Source organism: Zonotrichia leucophrys, chromosome 12, assembly GCF_028769735.1.
Source record: "Zonotrichia leucophrys gambelii isolate GWCS_2022_RI chromosome 12, RI_Zleu_2.0, whole genome shotgun sequence".
NCBI classification, from domain to species: Eukaryota; Metazoa; Chordata; class Aves; order Passeriformes; family Passerellidae; genus Zonotrichia; species Zonotrichia leucophrys.
Window position 1 is genome coordinate 10,628,390 of NC_088182.1, and position 21,038 is coordinate 10,649,427.

At 51.9% G+C, this 21,038-nt stretch overlaps 1 protein-coding gene across 1 annotated transcript in view; it reads right to left on the reverse strand.

Moving 5' to 3' along the window:
• PLXNA1 (plexin A1) overlaps positions 1–21,038 on the reverse strand; it is a 113,334-nt gene that overhangs the window by 9,462 nt on the left and 82,834 nt on the right. Inside the window, exons 16-29 of the mRNA XM_064724456.1 lie at positions 20,762–20,929; positions 19,796–19,889; positions 19,090–19,329; positions 18,789–18,932; positions 17,876–18,110; positions 16,371–16,513; positions 13,642–13,898; positions 9,806–9,872; positions 5,147–5,293; positions 4,178–4,337; positions 3,527–3,630; positions 2,997–3,093; positions 2,157–2,347; positions 1,313–1,482 (exon numbers count right to left, since the gene is read on the reverse strand). Coding sequence (XP_064580526.1) covers positions 1,313–1,482; positions 2,157–2,347; positions 2,997–3,093; positions 3,527–3,630; positions 4,178–4,337; positions 5,147–5,293; positions 9,806–9,872; positions 13,642–13,898; positions 16,371–16,513; positions 17,876–18,110; positions 18,789–18,932; positions 19,090–19,329; positions 19,796–19,889; positions 20,762–20,929 — 2,217 coding nt within the window. The remainder of the gene's footprint in view (positions 1–1,312; positions 1,483–2,156; positions 2,348–2,996; positions 3,094–3,526; positions 3,631–4,177; positions 4,338–5,146; positions 5,294–9,805; positions 9,873–13,641; positions 13,899–16,370; positions 16,514–17,875; positions 18,111–18,788; positions 18,933–19,089; positions 19,330–19,795; positions 19,890–20,761; positions 20,930–21,038) is intronic.

Sequence of the window (21,038 nt, forward strand, 5' to 3'; positions counted from 1 at the left end):
TGTGGCATTTCACACATCTCCCGTGGCAGAGAAGGGAGTTAGCTGGACTCCTCAAGGGACTCATTAGCACATTTAACACCAGAGGAAAATTTAGGTGGCCTCAGATGCTGGAAATAAAGCTCTCAGCTGTAGAGACAGCAGGTCTCCTGGCAAGCCATCGACTGGTTGTTTGCTGTATACTGACACCACACGCCACCCTCCATGGCTCCGCTTCCCAATCCTGCTGGCCCTCTCCTCTCCTAGGAGCACCTCAGAGCCTCCCCCACCAGAAATCCTCCTCACTCTGTCATCCCCCAGCACCTACACTCAGTGAATGCTTTTATCTTAAAGAAAACACACTTTGTTCCCCAGGACTTTCCTAATGAGGGTACTGGGTGCATGTACATATTTCATTTGTGAAGGGAATGGCCTGGAGAAATTAGCTCCACATGTCGAATTAGCGCCCAGAGATAAGCACAGGCATTAGTATGCAAGAGCCTGTGTGCCCAGCCCCTGAAGAGTGGGGCTTTTTTCCTCCCTTGCCTTTCACTCCTTCTTTTAATATAGGAAGCTGAGTTATAAATCAGTTCCAAGCACTTCCACGCTCTCACATCTCCATTTAAAAATGTTTCTTTTCCTGCCCTGCTAATTGCAAACAGTTACTGAACTACACAAAAACGATTTGGCTGCCATTTAACAAATGCCAGACACGGGGAACATACGTACCCGTCTCCAGTCACAGTAAAATCAGAGAGATGAAATCAGTGAGGCAGCAGAAATGAAAAATGCCAGAGGGGGCTGAGGAGCCAGCACCTGCCTGAGCCCCAGCGTGGCACCCAGGAGTGTCACAGGAGTGTCACAGGCTGCCCCGCCCCAGCGTTCAGTGATCAGCAGAGCAGGGGCTGGCTCTGCAGGCAAGGGCCGGGAGGATGTGCACACACAGAGCTCTGCTGGCTTTGTTTGGGCACGGCTGAGTGACAGCAAGAGTGTGGAAACACCTTCAGGACAGCAGAGATGAGAATCGGGGCTGGCATCCCTGGAGGAGCCCAGAGGATGGAGAGGCCAAGGTGAGATGGGAACAGAGCCCTGAGCACTGCAGCCATCAGGGGGAGCGTGGTGCTTGGGATCTGGGGAAGGGCTGAGGGAGAACTGCATTCCTGGGATTTTTCTGCCAAGGAAGGCATGCAAGGGATTTACCCACACCCGAAATACAGAGATATGGGCCTCTCTCGTCCTGGATCATTTCCAGGTTCATATTTCTGCTCCCTGCAGGAGGCCTTGGAAGCTGTGATGTTGTTAGCCCACCCCCCAGCCCACTGTCCTCCTCCATTACCAGTTACTCTTCCAGGTGTGCCTGACATCATAATCATTGATCTGATGCTTATCAGCTTGTTCATCCAGGAAATCAAACATGTATTTGATGGCAAGGGGCAGTGCACTCCCACGGTGAGCTGTGCTGAAGATGGTCTCAAACAGGTCATCCACAAACTTCTGCAGGGTGCCCTGGGGAGGAGAAAGAGAAAAGGGCTGCTCAGCAACACCCTGGGCCAGCAGAGAGGTGGGTCTTTAACTAATGGTCAGCCTCTAACCAATTTCACTTCTATTCCTACACCTAAAAGAGCAGCACGGTACAGTCTGTGTAACCCTGCTGGTTCTCAGTGGTTTATACTGGGAAACAGACACTGCAGTGATGAGGTATCTCCTTCACTGTATGATCTGGCATGCTAAAAGTATACAAAGAAAAACACCATACAAAACAAAAAAGTGTTGTATGTGCTGAGGGAAGTGGAACATGCTGCAGTGCAAAATGCCTGGGGTAATCACCCTTCCCACATCACCAGTTCTGCAGTTTTACCCCAAACATCAAAGAGGCACCTATGCCAGGGCATCTCTGCTTTGCAGACCAGCATCTGCTCAAGGATACAGGGAATAGTAAAAACACCAAAAGGTGCAAAGAGCAAACAGGAAAATCCACTCAGGGGATATTCACTCATGGTTTCAACACACAAACCCTTCACCTCCAGCTCAGAAAAGAGACCAGGTGAGGACCTCTTCCTGTGCTAGTGCAGGAGGCTAACAGAAGAACAGTGCTTACCACTTCTGGACAACCCAAATCACTACCCGTCCCCACCCAGATTTCCAAAGCCAGGCGCCAGCTCTGGGCCTCTGGGCCATACCTTGGTGGCCAGCAGACGGGTCAGGTAGATCTCAGAGACCATCTTGCTGCCGCGGTCGCCCTCCCGCTGGTCCATGTGGTCGTGGTTTTTCACCAGGTGCCAGAGCTTGGTGCCGCTCTCCAGGTCGGGGGTGATCATGGGGGTCCGCGAGCGCAGGCTGTCGGGGCTGCTGGCTGTCCTCAGCATGCTCTCTGCAAGCACAGGGGATGCTCCCACCCTGCCACCTCTGCCTCACCAGCAGCCCCAGCATCCCCCTTCCCTCCACAGGAGCTTTGGGACTCAGCCTCTGCAGCAGCATGAACCGGGAGCTCTGCTGTGACCATGCTCACAGCCTGCTGGGCCACACACAGGCCTGGCTGATGCACAGGGGCGAGGACAACCATGGAGGGAATTCTGCAGAGCCTGTCCTGCTCCCAGCACGCAAGTGCCAAGATCACAGATGCTTCCTGATCACACTATTCCCTTCCAAACCAAGGCTGAAGTACACCTGCCAGTACATTCGTGGGAGTCTTCAACTCTGCTCTTTTAAGTGCTAAGTGCCTCTGTGCTTATTTTAATTAGATTTCAGGGGAATAAAAGGGAAAGGATCCCTTAGAAGCAGCCATCTAACATTTGCCTTTTTCCCCTGAGCCCAACACACTGCAAAGAAAGATGGCTCTGAGGGCACCTGCTCCCTCTCCAACACTAGAATAGGTAGCATTGTGTAGGAGGGCTGGGAGTTTGGATGACTTTGTTCACATGAGTTACAGTTATAGTCACTTGCCCTGTGGCTTGGTCCACATGCCCAGCCCAGTGTCACCTCCCCAGCCAGCCCAGAGGAGGATGCCCATGTGCACTCACCATATCTGCTGAGGGACTTGGTGAAGGTGGAGGAGTTGGAGATGTTGTAGGCTGAGTTCTGCTTGGGCACCAGGGCTACAGAGGAGCCATCTGTCACCTGTGAGCAGAAATGGGCTGAGCAGGCTGCCACAGCAGAGAGGCACAGGGGAACAGCCCCAGCACAGGGAGAAACCAGCCCCAGAGGGATGCAGTGACACTGCCACCACCCCCAGGGACATCATCTCCAGCAAAGGAGCCTGACATAGCTCTGTGACAGCTGGGGGAATGGGCAGAACAGGAACACACCAGAAAGCTCAGCATGAAAATGGCAGAGTAAGGTCAGAGTGGGAAACAGCCTCTATGAGCCATGGAAATACCCCATTTAAAAGGACCACAAACATGAGGTGCAGACAGGAAAGTGAGTGCAGACCTCCTGGCCATGGCCCTGGAGAGCTGAGCCCAGGCCCTGACCAAGATGAGGAGGGAGAAAAGATGCTCAAGCTCAAAGCAGCTGGTGACTGCTCCATGTTCTCCATCATGGACAGCCTTACCTGGTAGTGGGCCAGGGTGTTCAGCCTCTTCCAGTCATTGTCAATCTTTGTGGTGACATCTTCATCCTGCAGTATGATGCGGGCCATCCTGCCCTGCCGCCACTCTGTCCCCATGAGGGAGAAGGATTCAAGGATTCGTGGTTAGTGGATAATAGGAGCATAAAGATAAGGCAACACAGTCCCAAGGCATCAACTTAAGAGGGCTCCCAGCCCTCTCTGAGCCCCAGGGCAGATGGCTATCAATGTGTTGGACAAATACAAGTACTCAGGGAAAGACAGCATCAGTTTGACCCTGGTGACTGTTACCTTTGCTACTCTCCACTCCCCTGTCCCACCTTTAAGAACAGGACTATTAACACTGCTCTCAACTATTGCTGGCATCCTTGAAGGTGTCTCAAGACACCTCAAGCCTGCAATTCAGAGCCCAGAAGACCCAAGGGGGCTCTCCTCCCCACCACTTCCACTGGCAGGATCCACACTCTCATGTCAGGCTCCCCACAGTCAGTGCCACCAGCATGGCAAAAGTGGACTGAGCAAGCACAAATGAGCTTCTGTAGGATCTGTTGATCCTGCCCTGCACAGCTTTATTGGCACTTCTGCCCTTAGCCACATCCCTGTTCCCCACGGGGCAGTGCTTGGGCTCTCTCTTACCCAGGTCCATGTCTCCAGCTTTGGGTCTCTGGGAATAGGGCACACCCTTGTAGACAGCATCCAGCAGCTTCTCCTTCACCTGAGTGATGGTGTCGCAGTTCAGCACCTTGACAGGGATCTCTGGGGCATTCTCATTCTCAGGGTTCACACAGTTGAGGGTCTGCACAGGGTCAGAAAGGGTCGAGTGAGAGGCTGTGACACACTGGCTGCAAAGGCAGGTCCAAGGACACAAGGCTAGAGCTGTCTACAGGCCGTGTCTGCTCACCTCCTGAGCTGCTGTGGAGTTGTAGCCTCATGGCACATTCCTGCTCCCCTTTCCCCAGCTCTCCCTGCCACTCTCAAACCCCCAATTCCCAGAAGGGAAGCACAGTGTCAGTGAAGGAATCCTGGGCCAGCAAACATGCCCAGTGCACCAAAGCCTGTTGAGAACAAGAAATGCCCAGGCACACTCCACTCCCCTCCCAAACCAGCCCTGTGGAGACTGAGCTGCAGGTGAAGAACCAGCTGCAGGCTCAGCCTGGGGAAGGCTCTGGCTTATCATTTAGCTGGACAGAGGACATGGCTCAAGAAGAAAGAGGAGAAGTATCTCTCCATCTCCTGCAGTAACCTCAAAGCTCTAACTTTGATCCCCACCAAACATGAGCTCCATATAGCACAAGCTCAACACATCTCCCACCCAAACCTGCCATTGCCAGGGGTTTGCTTGGAAAGATATGGAGCAGGATTTAGTTCATGTTTGGCTTCCTTGGGCCCATGGCAAGAGCAAACCTTACCAAGGAAAGGCCCTGCTTCTGACCTTGTCTGAGATGGGCCCCACTCAGACAGAGTGAAAGGCACCCCAGGAATGCTGGAGAGAACAACAGACAAAATTCTTTCTAAAAGTATTTTGTGTGCCTCCAAGATCTTGTAAATAGCTGGACCTGGCAGTCCTGGCAAGGTCAGTACCACTGAGCTTCTGCTTGCACTAACCAGCATTTTGTAGTCAATCTGCTGCCGGATGAGCTTGTCCTCACTGAGGGAGTAGCGAGCCTCTCCTGTGATGGCATCAATGGGTCCCTTCTCCATCTGCTGCTTGATGGCACAGTAGAGCATGAAGAGTGGTTCTCCAGCACATTCCTGTGGCACAGGGGGATGGACGAGAGGAGAGAGAGGAGTTAGAAGGTGCCAGGCACCATCTTTGCCTTTCAAGAACCACCACCATGTCAGAAGCCTCCTATGGCCTGCAGCATCAATCCCCACACATGGCAGTATAAAAAGTCTTCATCCCTTGCTCAAGACTGCAAGGAGCGAGGTCCATGGTAAAATTCATCCTGTGAAGGAACTCACTTTCTCCTTCCAAACCCCCTGGAAGTTGTTTGCCTATCAACCTCAGACACCCAGGGCTTCCAGACACTTCTGGGTGAATTCTGCTCATTCTGCAAGCCAAAGGTGAGCTAAAAATGGTCATTTCAGGTCTACTGAAGAGTAGATTGAATCTGGGGACCTTGAGTATGGGGTATAGCGTTCCAGACCTGAGGACTGGAAAAGGCACACTGCAGTGTGACAGCCTGGGGGCTCTTGGCCAGATATCACAATGCAGTTCTGACACCTGCCAGGAGCCCAGTCCCACATGAGAGAAGGTCAAAGGAGGTTTCTCCAAATGACAGCTGGGCACAGCCAGCCAGACCCACTGGAAAGGAAAAGCAAAGGAGCAACCCACAGACAACCCTACCCTGAGTCTCTAGGTGATGGAGGGAACCAGGCAATGAGGTTTCCTCCATTTGCCACCTACACATCTCCACTGCCAAGGCCTTGTAGTCAGAGCCAGCTTTAGCTACCAGACAGCCACAGCAGCATCTATCTCATACATGTGAGGAAGGAGAAGGGAAACTGGACCAGACACTTCCCCCTAAAACATACTGGATGCTGGATTCAGAAACACTAAAGGACCTGCCAGGGTTGGAAGCACCAACAAGCCTGGGGCCAGGATTTGGCATAGCAGGACTGGGAGTGGACACCCGTTCATAACCCAGGGCCCAAACACGTCCCCTGAGCTGCATCCCAATGAGCCCTTGCAGGTACAGGCATTAGCCCTAAGGGAGAAAAAAGGGATCAGAGAGGATGGAGAGAAGTCCCAGCAGATTTTACCCCACTAGCCCTCATCCCTCCCTCCCGGCCGCCTCACAAATAAATTGTACTTTGGTGCAAAGTGCGGCTGCTCTCTCTGTCACCATATGCTGTTAGCATCTCGTTAGCATCTGCGGTAATTAAAGAGACAGCTGCTAACGAGCAGGAACAGGCATACATCATCCCCAGACCTTCCGACAACATGCCTGTCTTTGAAATTATGTTTCATTTGCAAACTTGGCTTCATTAAGTCAGCTTGGAAAAGTGAGACCCAAGTGGGTGCTAGGCTGCACAGCACCGACTGCCTGCAAGGCGAGGTTGGCTGCAGAGTGGTGAGAGCCCAGGGGTCCCAGGGCAACCCAAGCCTACCCCTCTGGTTCTGGTGGAAGGACTTAAATTCCCTTTTTTGGTTCCTTGCAAAAACTCCTTGTGAAAATCCCAAGTCTGTGGAAGTGGATGCAGGATGGCTTGGAGCAGGACGCCTGCTCCAAACTGCCATGGTTGATACAGTCTCAGCCCACAGATTTCACCTCTCCAGTAAGGCACAGCTGCTGCCCCGACATCTGCAGCTTTGCACCCACCTCTAGGGATTCACACCAAGGGAGGTGGGCTCAGTCTTTCCTGCACTGGCTTCTGTGTCTGTTCCTAGTGTGGATCCTACCCTTAAAATGCAATACCTCACTCCCAGCCTCACTGTCCCCACTGGCTCTTGAAGACCAGGGCCAAGGTGCTGCTGTGGGTCACAGCTCACTGGGACAATACAGATGAGGATTGTTTAGGGATCATCTTTGACAGATACCAACAAAATGAACAGGGTGGTGGGCAGTTGACCTGGGATGAACTCCATCAGATAAAATACAGCAGGAGACCACTGAGATGTGGCCAGGTGGTCACTCAGGTTGATGAAGGGCAGCCTGGTCCCCAAATGTCACTGTGCCCACCCTGCCAGCCCTTATGCAGTTTGCTCACTGCTGGAACCTGACTGAGCGGAGCTCTGGGGGCTCTCCATGTGAGCCAGGCTGGAGGAGGGCAGCTGCAGACACCCTGTGCATGCCCGTGTTGATATGTTGGGAGCAGGCTGAGACAAGCCAGCTAATTCCCAAACTGTCTCACTGACTAGATCTAGCTCATCAGGCACCTAATATTGTGCATTTTTCAGCTCTTGTCTCTATTTATCCATCTCCCTTTCCCTGAGGTGTCTCATTAAGAGTCTGATAAATGCTACCACAGGGTCCTCCCGAAAGCGCCAGCCCTCACTGGCTCCCCACGCTGCTGGCCCTGGGCATGAGGGGCTGTCCTGCGCCTGTCCCCATCCCTCATCCAGTGTATCTTGCTCTGCTCAGGGCAGGTTTGCTGAGAGCTGACCCAGTAGCTGGGCACATGGCTGTCTGCCTCATTTACACGCACAATCACTGCAGTTTGGGGCACTTTCCCTGCTGCCAAGCTGTCTGTTGTGATACTCTCCATCTACTCCACAGCCCTCTCCTGCTGTTGCTGCCACCTGTGATCCTCACTGTCCACAGACAGGTGAAAACAACCTCGTGGGTCTCCTCTGGTGGGAACAACCCAGAAGAGGGCATGAGCACATCCTCAAGTCCCTTGCAGTTTAACTCAAGTGACTCAAGGAGTGGAGTTTCAACCACTTCCCAAGGAGATGAATCCCAGTGTAACAAATTTCATAGCCAGCAAGTTCATCCAGGCCCTCTGTGTATGTTTCTCTTGTAATGGTGCCCCTAGATCAGACCTTTCTCCTGCTGCTACCACCCAGGCACTGGAGGTGTTTTCCCATGTCTAAATCATGGTGTAGCCAAGGATTCTTTTATAAAGAGGCATTGCCCTGGTTCCACCATCCCTACACCTCTCACCTGCTACTCCTTATCCTCAGAACTGCTCCACAACTGGTAATGTGTCCAGAAGCCTCTCTGAAGGGGGACAAGGACAGATGCAGGACACTGATGGTGCATGAGCTAATCCAAAGTGACTTCTGAGCATGGCCCAGTTCAGCCAGGGACAGGTCAAGGATGTCAGGTCACACACAAAAATACAAAGTCCCCAAACTCTGCTGTGGGTGTTCATAGGCTGTGCACTGCACTTTGCTCAGCCAAAGCATAACCTTGTTCACTTCAAGGAGCCTTGGAGGAGTTTATCCACAAGGAGAGCTACTCCTGCCTGTCCCACCAAGTTCACAGAGCCCAAAGAGCCTTCTGCCAGTGCTCTACTCAATCCCACTGGGCACTGCTCATGCCAAAGGGCCCTGCTGGACAAAGCCTTGGCACAAAGGGGTAGTGGGAGGTCTGACATCTCCCTATGACCAGCACAGCTCTTCTCCTCTCCCACCCCCGGCAAGCAAGCTCCAGCATGCTAGATAGATTGTTAGAGATACAGGCTATTCCTCGACAGAGGCAAACAGCCAAGAGCATGTAAGTGATATTATAAATCACCTCTCGTTGACGATCACTTGAGTTCTGCTGAGACTCCTGCTCGCTCTCATCTCTTGGCTGGAAATAGTTCAAACTCTCTTTATCTTAATGAGGGATGAAATCCCACAAAAACAGCAGTGTGCCACCCAGTCTCACTGCACCAACACCAGGCAGCATCCCAAGAAACAGCCCTGCTGCCTGACAAAGCAGGTATCCTTCACCCATCGGAGTCATCCCAAAGCTGCAGCAGGACTGAGCCTGGGGTCCATGCACTGGAGCTGCTGCTGTGTTATCTGCATGGAAACTGGTGCAGCTGTAGCAGGTGGAAGCACTGGTGCTGATGGAATAAATGTCCTCAATATGGGTAAATGCACCAGTGGTAAAAACAGAATTACACTGTGGTGTCCTCTTCTCCTACCCCAATGAAATTGGAAACAGGTGAATAAAAGCTAAAAGGCTCTGCAGCCCCATGCATGTGCAGTTCAAAGCTCTGTCCCTAGCTGTCAACAAGCCCCTCAAGACATCCATCCCCACCAGGGCACCTTTGTCAGGGGAAGCAGCAACAGAAGTGGAGATGTCTGCAGGAAACAATTCCCCTACCACAGAACCTCAGTGTTGGAGAGATGAAGGAAAAGGAGCAGCATTACATAGCACAACTCATCAAATACAACTCAAAGAGGCAGAAACAGCCCTGATCACAGCCATGCCTGCAGAAGGATCAGCTCTCAGGGCTTTTTCCTCCTGAGTTACACAAGCAAAGGCAAGAAGAGAGGAATGGGGACCACTCCAAGACTCAGCTGAGTTGCTTCAGATTTATCTTTCCTCAGGGCACCATTGTTAAAATCTCAAACCCACTATGCATTAAGCAATCCCAATCTGGATTTCATTTCCCAATCTCAGCTATTTCCCAAAAAGGAGACCAGAATGACATCTCAGAAAACCAGGATGGAAACAGAGATCTGGTAAGCAATCTCTGCTCTGGGAGGGAGCAGCAATGCTCAGGACCATGTCAGCCAGCGTTTTGGGTAGCATGCTGCCTGGCCCAGTGAGGCAGGAACCACCTCCCTGTCCACATGGGGCTGCCATCCCTTCCCAAACTCACCTTCAGAAACTTGTACAGCAGAAATGTGAACCAATTTGTCAGCATCTTCTCTGCCACTGACTCTGTCCTGTAGGGAAGGTAGAGAGCAAAGCCATCAGCACAGAATATTAAAGATCTCTGATCTCACCCATTGCCCCCTCACTCTCAGACTGTAGCTAAATTATTCTTGGCTTTAAAAGGCTTCATCTGGGAAGGAGGCTCAAAACAAGGGGCACGAGCAGGCAGCACAAGCTCTGCTGGAAAGCCTGCCCATCAGCAGCCCCCAGGAGAGAAAAGCAAATTGGTCTCCAGTGTATTTGGAGAACTGCAACAAGCTCAGCCATGTCCCACTGGGAGTCTCACCAGGGGATGGATGAGAAGCTTTCTGCTTCTCCCTGGTACCTTCTACTTCAGTGAACTTTGTTTCTTCTATGATGTCCCATTGGAAGCAGGCAGCTCTCTCCACAGGAGGATTGTATGAGGCACCTAAGCCAAGTACAATATCCCCAAATGTACCTCAAGCTCCACAGATAACCTGAAAGAAGGGCTGAGGTTGCATGGCAAAGACAGATGTAGCTGGAAGCCCCTTTCCCCACCTGGGAGCTGCTTTTGCCTTCTGTCCTGCAGCGCACTCAGCACTGCCATTGTCCTATGTAGGCCACCAGTACTGGTGACATGGGACTCCCCTGCAACCCCTGAGGCAGCCCTTGATCCCTAAAGCATCAAAGTCCAGGAGCCATAGTAGAGCAAGAGGACAATGACCACCACCAGTGCACCGGTACATGGCCTTGGTTAAAGCCACAACCAGATTTAGGTCTGGAAACTTTGACCCAAATATGGTTTTGATCAAACTTATCCTCACTACTAATTCAGCTGAAAACAAGGGGATTAAAGAAGGAGGGAGTAAGAGCAGTGGTTGGAAACTTAACCTGTTTTCCATGTACTTTTGGAACACAGACACTGTGCCAGGCTTGGAATTTAACCCTTCCATGCCTGCATGGTGAGTTTAGGGTTGCTGTGTGTCTCCTTGGAGTGGGGTGGTAATGTAGGAGTTTGCAAGTTTGCACTCATTTGCTCCAAAAGAAATTTAAAAATGGAGCTGTGCCTCTCAGCTTTTGGATATACAGCTAAAGGAGGCAGGCAAAGCTGCCTTGAGAAAACCTATGTATTACCCCTAGTTTCCTGCAGCACAGTTCAAATCCAGATGCCAAAGCAGCATAACAGGGAAGGCCCAGGGAGTTGCCTGTGTCTGCTGGGGACCATGCACAAAAGGGAGAGCAGGATCCCTCAGGATGGGTGTGAAATGTGTGAATAGAATGAGGGACCTCGTGGTCCTGGTACTGCAGCCAGGATGTGCCACCCCAGCAGAGAGAGGGACGTGGAGGCATGGAGGGAGCTGAGGGTGACACCAGACCCTGTGAACCCTGCAGCCCTACAGGTGCAGCTAACATGCCTGGCTCTGCACCACACTTTATCTCGCTGCCATAAGAGTAAAACTCCCTTAACATGTCCATTATTTTTAACATGGCCTTCACTCCTAAAACCTCCAGCTTATCCACCCATTAATTATCAGATCAGCCACATGCAAATGCAGATGGCCCTGAAAGCACAAGCAATACTAATAACCTCAGGGACATTGCTGCATTCCTCTTGCCCCAGGGAAACAAATACAAATGGTTGACTCAAGAAACAAAATCCAGAAGGAACCAAAATGTTAGAGCCACCAGAAGGAGTCCCACTGCCCAATTCCATGCACTGCCATGCCCAGCAGATGGGCCAGGAGCAGTTCCCAAAGACCAGATGGCTGGGGCAGAAAATCCACTTTCCCAGAGTTTATTCAAGCTGACTCAGTGTCATATGGTCCCTTCCGAGGTTTTCTCTTGTGCTAATGGGGTTTAGCCCTTTTTGTCCTCCCTGGAACAGCACAGATCTCCTTAAACCATTTGAGAACAGCATTACTTGAGCCTTCAGGGAAGAGAAGGCTTCATGCCCCCACCAGGCAAGAATAATCCACCACATGGAACAAAAAAAGGGAGAAGGGACATGGAGAGAAAGCCAGGGGAGAAGTGGACTGCAGCTATTCAGCAGACATCCTCCCTGGCCCTAGAAAGGACCTGACAAGCCCATAATGCTTATCTGAAGTGCCACCACTCAGGCTCTGGAGAATGTTTGTCTTTATCCATGATAGAGCCAGATGCCACAGCAATGGGGGGATTATCCAACAACCAAATAAATAAGTAACAGCTCTCCCCAGTTAGATCAATGCTAATCCAGTTGCCCTGGGCAGTAAGCACACTCTCACACCCAAGGCTAATCAAACAGATAAAGAAGCACAGCTCTCTGCACCATGGCTTCAAGAACAGTCTCTTTGTTAAATATCACTCAGGGAGGCACAAGCAAGGTGCTGGCCAGGGGACTTATCCCTGTCCTAACTGCAGAGGCCCTCAAGCACTGTGGCTGGGGACTGGCAGTCTTTGGGCACTGGTGCAGGCTGGGCTCTGCCCCTGTGCTGCTGCCATGGCTCAGTCACTGCTGCTGCCAGCCTCCTCGTGATGCCTTTTATTTATATTTTATTGATTTACTTCAGGAGCTGGAAATGCATTCTAAATATTTCAGTGAAACCTGGTGTTATGAAGGAACGACTGGAAGAGCCTAAGAATGCAGTCAGAGGACAGGGATGGGGAGCAGTGGTTGGCACCTCCAAGACCCACCCCACTCCCAGACAGCCATCACCAGCACAACACACCCCCTCTGACACATGCTAATGAGATGCTTTGAGGCATTAAGGGCACCCTTGTAATGTAAATGAAGCAGAGAGAGTAAAAAAGCAACGGATGTAACTGGGACCAGTCACATCTGGGTCTTCTCCAGGTTTTTCCCCAGGGCCAAGCCTACAAAACCTGACAGGTTTTGTCCAGTCTGGCCATGCCATGAACATCAGTTTATCTTTGAAGGATGCCCTGGGTTTCTAGAGCCTTTCTGGTGATGTGTCAGGCCTGCGCCTCTCAGCCATCCCCGCATCTCTGCTGAAGGCTGGTGGCACCAGGCTGCTGGGTGTCAGCATGGGGAGGCACCACATGGTGTGCAAAGGGAGAAGATGGCACCAAGGGCCTCGAGCTGAACCAGTGGAGCTTATTAATAGTTTTTGTTCAGGACTTGGTGTATCTTTCAATATTCATCAGCCCGTGATGAAGGAGAGCTCAGAGCTATCGTTAAATATTGATGGGGCAGGCAGACTCACGGCAGGGCTTGGCAGGCTGCCTCCTGCTCGCACTTCCCCCAGCCCAGAGAGACTCCCAGCTCGCAGAGATCTGAGTGACTTTCCCAGGAAAGCCCCCATGTGACTGGCAAGGCAGGTAAGCCCTGAGGAGGCAGCAGGGAAGGGAGGACTCCTGCCTGCTGCCAGCCCATGCTGGCATCCACACAGCCACCAGGCAAGGCAGGAGCTGCCCCACATGCCAAGAGATGTGGGGGACCACTTGGTCACCCTCCCTTCTCCAGGTGACCTACAGCAACCCACCACAGTGCCTAGCAGCAGCATGCACCCTACCTGCACCAGCCTGGCAAGCACCTTGCTGTCTCCTTCCCAGGCAGCATGAGCCCACACAGGCCATACTGGAGTGAGAACATCCCACGGGTGCTCCTGAGCTGGCTGGGGCCAGGTAGTCCCACAACCCTCTCACACTTGCACACAGACAAGCAAGGAAATGTTTAACCACAGACTCAGTGCTCTCACTGCCACAGCCAACACCAAAGCCATCCCTGGTGGCATCCCCAAAGGACACCAGCTCATGGCACTGTGCTCAGAAGTGCCTGGGCACTGTCCCACAGCTCCAGCCTCTCAGGGCGACACTCACCTCCGCAAAAGCAGCTTGGGGTGGTTCTTGCTCTCCAAGTTCTTCTCGATGAGGTCGGACAGGAGCTGTTTCAGCACCCCTGTGGCATACTCCATCTCGCCCTGCAGCGCTGTCATGATGAGCGAGGCCACGTTGCCGCGGTCCCGCATGGAGAAGCTCCGCTGTGCCTCCAGAGTACGGATGAAGGTCAGCAAGAAGTGCTTCTTGTTCAGGAGCTGACCAAAGAGGGTCAAGGACTTCTCCACATTAGCCTGGACCTGCAAGGATAGAGCAAAGCTGAGAGACAGGAATGATGGGGATGATAGTGATGAGAAGGTGGCTGGACTGAACCACACCCTGAATTCACTCTCAATCCCACAAAATGAAATTATGAAAAAGGGTCAAGAAGCAGCTGGACTAGGTCTATTCCTACTACCAAGCTTCCCCTTTGGTGATCAGTCTCAGTTCCTCCACAAGAGTTATCTAGTTTGTAAAATCCCAGCATCAGGTTAACACAGTCTCAGGGCATCAATGTATATATATGTCTGTACAGACACACCCTTCCACACAAAGACTCTCTCCCACTTGTGTGCAGACACATAAACACATTTCCCTGCCATAAACAAACACTCCTCCTCTCCCAAGCACACACACAAATTATCATTTTCAATTTCAGCTAACAAGCAGCTCAATTCCCACCCAAGTCACTGAAACATGTGCTTTGGGTATTACACAGAAAGCAAATAAAGCCACAACCCCGAGCTCCACCAACAGCAAACCCTGGTTTGTGGGGATGGATTTCAGATAGGGAAATAATAGCAGAGATCTGTCTCTGTCCCACTGCAGACACACCCTAAAAAGTCCCTGTACTCATGAGACATTTGAAATTGTGTTTCTGGCCCTATTTGGCCACATAGGACCCAGCAGGGATTGGACTTGGATGCTTTCACACCTGCATTGCCATCAGCAGCCCAGCTCTGGCCAGCCCTGACCACATTTGTTATCAGAAACAAACATTTTTACAAGACTCCATTTCCCCATTAGAAAAGATGGTTTCCTCTGAATAAAAGCCTTCCTGTGATAAAACATCAGTTTTTTTCTTTAATTCCCCCCCTTGTCTTCCTGATTGGGAGAATAAGCATTAAATTTCACTTCATGTCGGTATTTGGAGACAAAACAACACTTTTCATTTCAAAACACCAACTCAAAATGAAGAACAGAGTTTTGACACATCAAATCATTTCACTTCAATCAAAACTTTGGATTGGTGCTCTTCAGTTCAGTGAAATTCCTCACAATTGTAACTTCCCTCTCCAAAATACTATTTCCCGTTTCCTGCTTCCCACCAAGTCCTTGTCGATTCTAAGTCCCCGTGTTCAACTTGCTGATCATTAGCAGAAATAAATGAACAATACTGAGTTAAATATTTAATCAGGCTTAAATTCTCATAAAGCAGCCAGCCTGCCCCACAAGCCTGCACAGGAAGGGAGCTGGTACCGGTGCTCACTGTGGATTAGCAAGTGCGTGAGCAAGCTTCCTTCCGTCACTTGCAATAGCTAATGTTACACTCTGAGTAAAGAGACAAATAAAAGCAAACCTGATTAAATTATATGAAGCTTACACAACTCTAGTTGCTTTATTTAATCTCTTTTGGGGATTTTTTTTCCCCCTTCGCAAATTTAACCCCTTGCTTCCCAGGCCAGGCTGAGCTGGTGTGCTCCCTCAAGCAGGATGTTGTGAGTTAGGAGCTGGAAATGGACAAAGTCCACCCAGCCTGCCACAGCAAATGCAAAATTCCTCCTCTGATACCCTTTTTGATACCCTTTCCACTTTCACTCTTTAGGGAAATTCTTTAAGAGCAAGAGCAGAGGTGAGAGAAGAGCCAGGCATTTGCACAGACAGGAAGGGCTGTGCCCCAGGGAGACCTACACGCCTGCTTTGGCTCTGAGCATCCGGAAACCTGAGCTGCAAGGGGAAATCCATGGAAACAGGGTCCCCACTACCCTCCAGAGCTGGGATTAGGGGCTGGGGAAACAGAGCAGGCAGAGGGCCAGGGCCCACACCATAGCCATGCTGGCGTACAACACCAGCACGTGCACTTGCAGTTGGTAAGAGCTTGTTGTGTTGTAATTAGTGACCGTGCATCTTGCACCAGGGCCAATTACTTCTCCTAAATACATTGTGAAGCCCATGTCGACATTAATTACTGTGCTGGGTCAGCAGTGAGGGGAAACGAAGGTCACCCCCCTCCTTCCTCTTGTAATCAAGAGTGGCCTCAGCAGCCCAGCACACAAGAGGCAATTGCTATGCAATTGCATGCACTAAATTATACAGAGGTGGGGAGGACAGGAGAAGAGAAGGAGCTGGTTTGGGGAGCAGAGGAAGGATGCCAAGGATGGGTTCTGCATGGGGAAATGGAGCCAAGCAAGCAGGCGATGTCAGACAACCCTGCTAAAAACAAGCGACCAGTCAGGCATCAAACAAACCCAATTGAATAAAGCAAGTGCTGTAGAAAATGACAGCAGCAATGATATTAATATAAATATTGATATTAATGTCAGAGAACGCAGTAACCATTTGGCAGCCAGTCCACATCCGCGCCGGCTGCCACGTGGAGAGATGCACCACGCCGGGCCAGCATCCAACCAAAGCATCTCTCCAGCCCGGGGGCACGGGGGCTCGTGCAGGGGACTGTGCAGGGGCACATCCCCAGTGTGAAACACTACAGAGACAGACAGACAGACCCACACCTCCATCTCTTTCAGCACAGGGTGGTCCTCTATCCCCGGGAAGAGAACCCGCATGGCGTAGGTGCGGTAATCCAGGAAGGGGATGCCAGCCCCATCCAGGTCGTTGGTCAGCTCGTTGATGTCTGTCTGCAGCTCAGCAAAGGCTAGGGAGGGAAAAGCAGAATTAAACAACACATCCTGGAGTCTCAGCACACAGCGTTGGCACTCAGCCCCTCATCACACCCCCAGCACCCCACGGGTGGACCCTCCCCAAGGCATGAATATTCTCAGCATTCCTCTTCCTGGCAGGCTGTGATTGCTGTCCCCATCTCACAGATGGAGAAACTGAGCTGCAGAGTGTGGGGATGACATCTCCGGAATAAATGAAGTGGCAGATTTGGGAACAGAACTGCCAGGTCCCAGGGGGGTCAAATCCCCCCTGCCCAGCACTTGCAGCCTCCCAGGGATGCTGGGGGCAGGGAGGAACAGCAAGGTTTGAACAAAAACAGAGCTTCTTGGGGAAAACGTTAGCCTAATCACAAGATTGCCCTAATTTCTTTTTGACCTAAATACTACTTGAGAGAAGAGCTTGAACACACCCACCCCAGAACCTCCTGATCCCAGCAGAGGCAGCTGTGACTCCCAGGGGAACATGATCCAGGGGGGTCCTGAACCTTTAATTGCACCTACAGGGAAAAGCTGATGGGAGAAGAGTGCTGGAAATGCACCAGGGAAGGGGGTTGGGGTGGGGGGAAAAAACCCTCAGAAAAATCAAATTAACAGCACTTTAAAGGGAGCTGAAAGCCAGGCAGAGGACTGCAGGCTCGTCAGCCTGATGAGAAAAAACAAACCGTCAGCTTGAAAGGCGTGCTATCTTATCTGTAACTAGTGGGACTAGAAAAGAGAAAAGGCAGGGAAGAGATTGTGCCTTTTAATTAAAAGCAGATCCTTTTATCTGCCAGCTGTGGAAGACAAGACACCATCCCCTCCACCAGCTCCCTCCCCTCTCCCTGTCACCAGTGCCATCCACAGGCATGTGGAGGGATGGGGACTTAGGGGAGCAAAGGTTTGTCTTTCTTTCCCCTTTTTATTATCTTGTTTTCAGTGCCTGCTTCATTCACGGTGTCCAGGCTGCTTGTGGCTGTGGCTGGCAGGGTCGGGGCCTCTGGAGCCAGCTCAGGGGGATAATGGGCAATTAGGTTTTATCAGCAGTATCATACAAGGAATTCTGTCCAATTTCACATCTTCTGTCTGTCACATAATGAGAGATCCACTGCCCACTCACAGGAAGCCTTCGCTACCCTGCTTGCTCTCTTTTTTCCCACTTGGAGAAACAGAGAAGAACTTCTTAACTGGAAAAATCCCCAAATCCCACCAAAAATGAGTGCACTGCCACTGACAAAGCAGCTCTGCCCATTCCCATTCCCTCTCTGAAAGGCAGTAAGGAAAGGGTAGGAGCATGCTGAGCCTTGGAGCAGTAAGAAACACCCAAAGAGCCCCATGCTGATGGCAAAGGCATCCCTCACCCTCCTTGCACTCCAGGGCCACCCGGGACTCCAGGTTGTCCATCTGCAGCTGGAGCCGTTTCAGGGTGCGGTCGGCATCCCGGGACTTGCGCTTGTAGGCGATGAGGACAATGATGATGATGAGGAGGAGCAGGCCGCCGCCGCCGCCGATGCCGATGATGGCGGGCAGGGTGAGCAGGCTGTCCGAGTAGATCTGCAGCGTCCCTGGAGAGAACTCGAACCCTCCAGCCTTGATCTGCACCACAGCAGGGTAAAAATTGGAGCTGCTGTCAGGGAACGTGTGCCACAGAGAGCCCTCCCTGCTGTGCCCACCGTGCTGGGAACTGGGGCACAATTCCCAGCCCAGGGCAAACACAGGCATGGCAGGAGCAGTGCAAGACGCTTCAATGGCACGCAGCACACACGCTGCCAGTGCACGTGGAGCAGGCACTGAGTTTGATGTCTCATTCAGACAACATTACAGTAACAGATGGGATGTAAAGCGAGTTTCCCCACGGATGGGGAGCCTGGGGAGGACTGTGCTGGGTCCCTTTTAACATGGCAGAGTCCTGGAGCGTAAGCACTGCTGCACTACAACCCCACAAACAAAGGAGCCTGCCTTGCAGCATGTGCCAGCACTGAGGGGGAGAGGTGGGAATCCCCCCTGCCTTGCATCCAGTGCCAGCCAGGGCACAGCAACACCCAGCTGAGTGTGGGGGAGGGTGACAAAGTATTTGGCCTTACCAAACATGTGATTAGGAAGAGGGATGCCTAGGGAGCAGGAAGATGACTCCTGTGGAACGCTCTTGCACATACACCTATTATCTGGTCCTCATTCAAGGACGAGCACACAGCAGGGCTGGTGCTGGGATAAAGACTGACATTCTGAGACACATGAGGCACAAGGAGCAAAGGCACCAGTGTCAGCACTTACTGTGACTTTGTGTTGGCCAGTGAGGTTGGGGGACTCGCAGAGGAGCTGTGTCTCAGACACCGTGAGGGTGCAGGGAGTGTCTCCAATCAGCACCGTGTAGTTGAGGCGGGAGTTCCCAGCAGCTGGTGGGAGCAGGTTCCTGCCCTTTGAGGGGACAAGGAATGAGACTGTCAGTTCTCATGCAATAGGGAATGTTTAAAGAAAGCCAACACACAGCAAAATCTTTGCTCCAGAAGAGACAAAATGCCACCTCCACAGAGGGACATGTCCCTACCTCTGCCCCCAGGCGCAGACTCTTTACCTTGAGGATGAGGGGAGAGCTGGGCTTCAGCTCCAGCATCCCTGTGGGGCTGAGTGGCTCAAAGACAGGGTCTGGGTAGTAGACGAAATTGGTGGTGTTGATGATCAGCAGGGCCTGGACGTTATCCATGACAAAGCCGATCTCATCCGGGCGGTCGCCGAGCTCGGGAGGGCTCCGCACAGGGTTGTCAATGGAGGGAGCGTAGCACACCATGGTGGTGTCATTGTAGACAGTGCAGTTCTGCAGGAGGCACAGAACCAGGTCAGACACACTCCCAAGAAGGTGGGCAGGATCAGACCCCACAAGGATCTCCTGAAAGCAGCGGCTCTGGACACAGGGTTCAGCTTTGGAATCTCCTGTTCTGTTCTATCAATAGGCATCACATCTCACCCCAGGGCAGAGACAGACTCCTGTCTGCAATGGATGTGCAAGGAATGGCAAGCTGCAGATAGGCTCTTTCTGTCAATATCCTATAGGTGTCCCAGAAACCTTCCACTATTTTGAATGCTGAGATCTCAACCCTCTCCTGAAAGCACCTGGCTGGAGGAGAGATTGGTGCCTCTCTTTAGGGCAGCAGCCCCTGGACCTCAGCCTCTCCACACCATCACACCTGAAGAGCAAAGGGTGCACTTTCTGCCCTGTGCTGCAGACAGACAACATCCCTCCTCTTTGTGCTCTGCCCCCAGCCCCAGCCAGCACCACTTACATTCTCCCTTTCAGAGCTGCAGTACTTGGCCCGGATCCTGGGCTCTTTGATGGTGGCCAAGTTGGTGCCAGTCACAGTCAGCAATGTCCCACCACTAGAGACATGGAGACAGTGGGTTAGGAAAGACAGCTTGGCACTGGATCCCCAGTTCTAGGAAGGAAGCAGCCATCATCTCCAGCCAGATGCCCATCTGCCCCAGCCCAGGTGAGCCACCATGCCCCAGGTATCTCTTATCCCACCCATATGTTGCATGGCTGGCAGAACCTAGCACGAATCAATGTCAAATCATTTCAGCTGACCCAAGGGCCAGCTAGAGATATAAAACCTGGTGATTAACACTGACATCCCACTCTGTGTGCAGGTTTAGGGTCTGAAGATGGCTCCCAAGCTAAGATCAACTAAGCATTCACAACAGGAAAGCATCCCAAGTACAAGCTCCTCTCTGCCACCCTTTCTCCACCACAGAGGCAGTGGGTGACAGGAGAGGCTGAACTCTGCCAGGTTTTCTCCATGATTTAGTGTAAAAAGCCCAGTGCTCCCAGGGACCTTGGCCATGCCTCTGGGGAGCTTGCTCCTCATCAACAGCCTGGGGAAGGTTTCCCTTGGCACTAGCTCTTAATGGATTCCTTCATCTCCTCTCCAGCCAATTCAAGCCTTTTAGGAAAATATGTAAACATTTCAAAAAATCCCCCGATGGGAAATATTTTAATTTTATTTGCCGCCACCAAATGTCAAGCTGAAATTAAGCAGATCCAAAGTACTCTCTGCTCTTGCCCCCTGCCAGGCTGAGCACTGTAGGCCAGGAGTTAGCAGGGCCCTGGTGCCAAGCCATTGCTCACACTCCTCTTGCCACATCTCTGGAGTGCAGCCTGGCAGTTATCACAGCACTGAGATGTGCCCCTCAGGAGTGGGAAATCCGTACGGGAAACAGTCTCCCATTCATCCCACAAGCTCCTTGCAATTCACCTGTTGATGCTCCATTCAGGATCAATCTTCTGGATGGTGGGGTCCTCTGTGTAGTTGTACTTCACCTCTGGGTTGCTCAGCTCTGCTCGGTTGATGTTGATGAGGATGGGGGAGCCACCAGGGGTGTGCCCTGGGGGGGTCCTGCAGCGAATCTCACGGGCACTTCTCCTGGGGCACAAACACACAACCTGTCAGTGCCTGGGCAGCAGGGAGCCCCCTGCCCCAGCCCCTCTCCCCTTCTGAAACAGCTGGGGGGGTGAAGAGAGAAAGGAGGGAA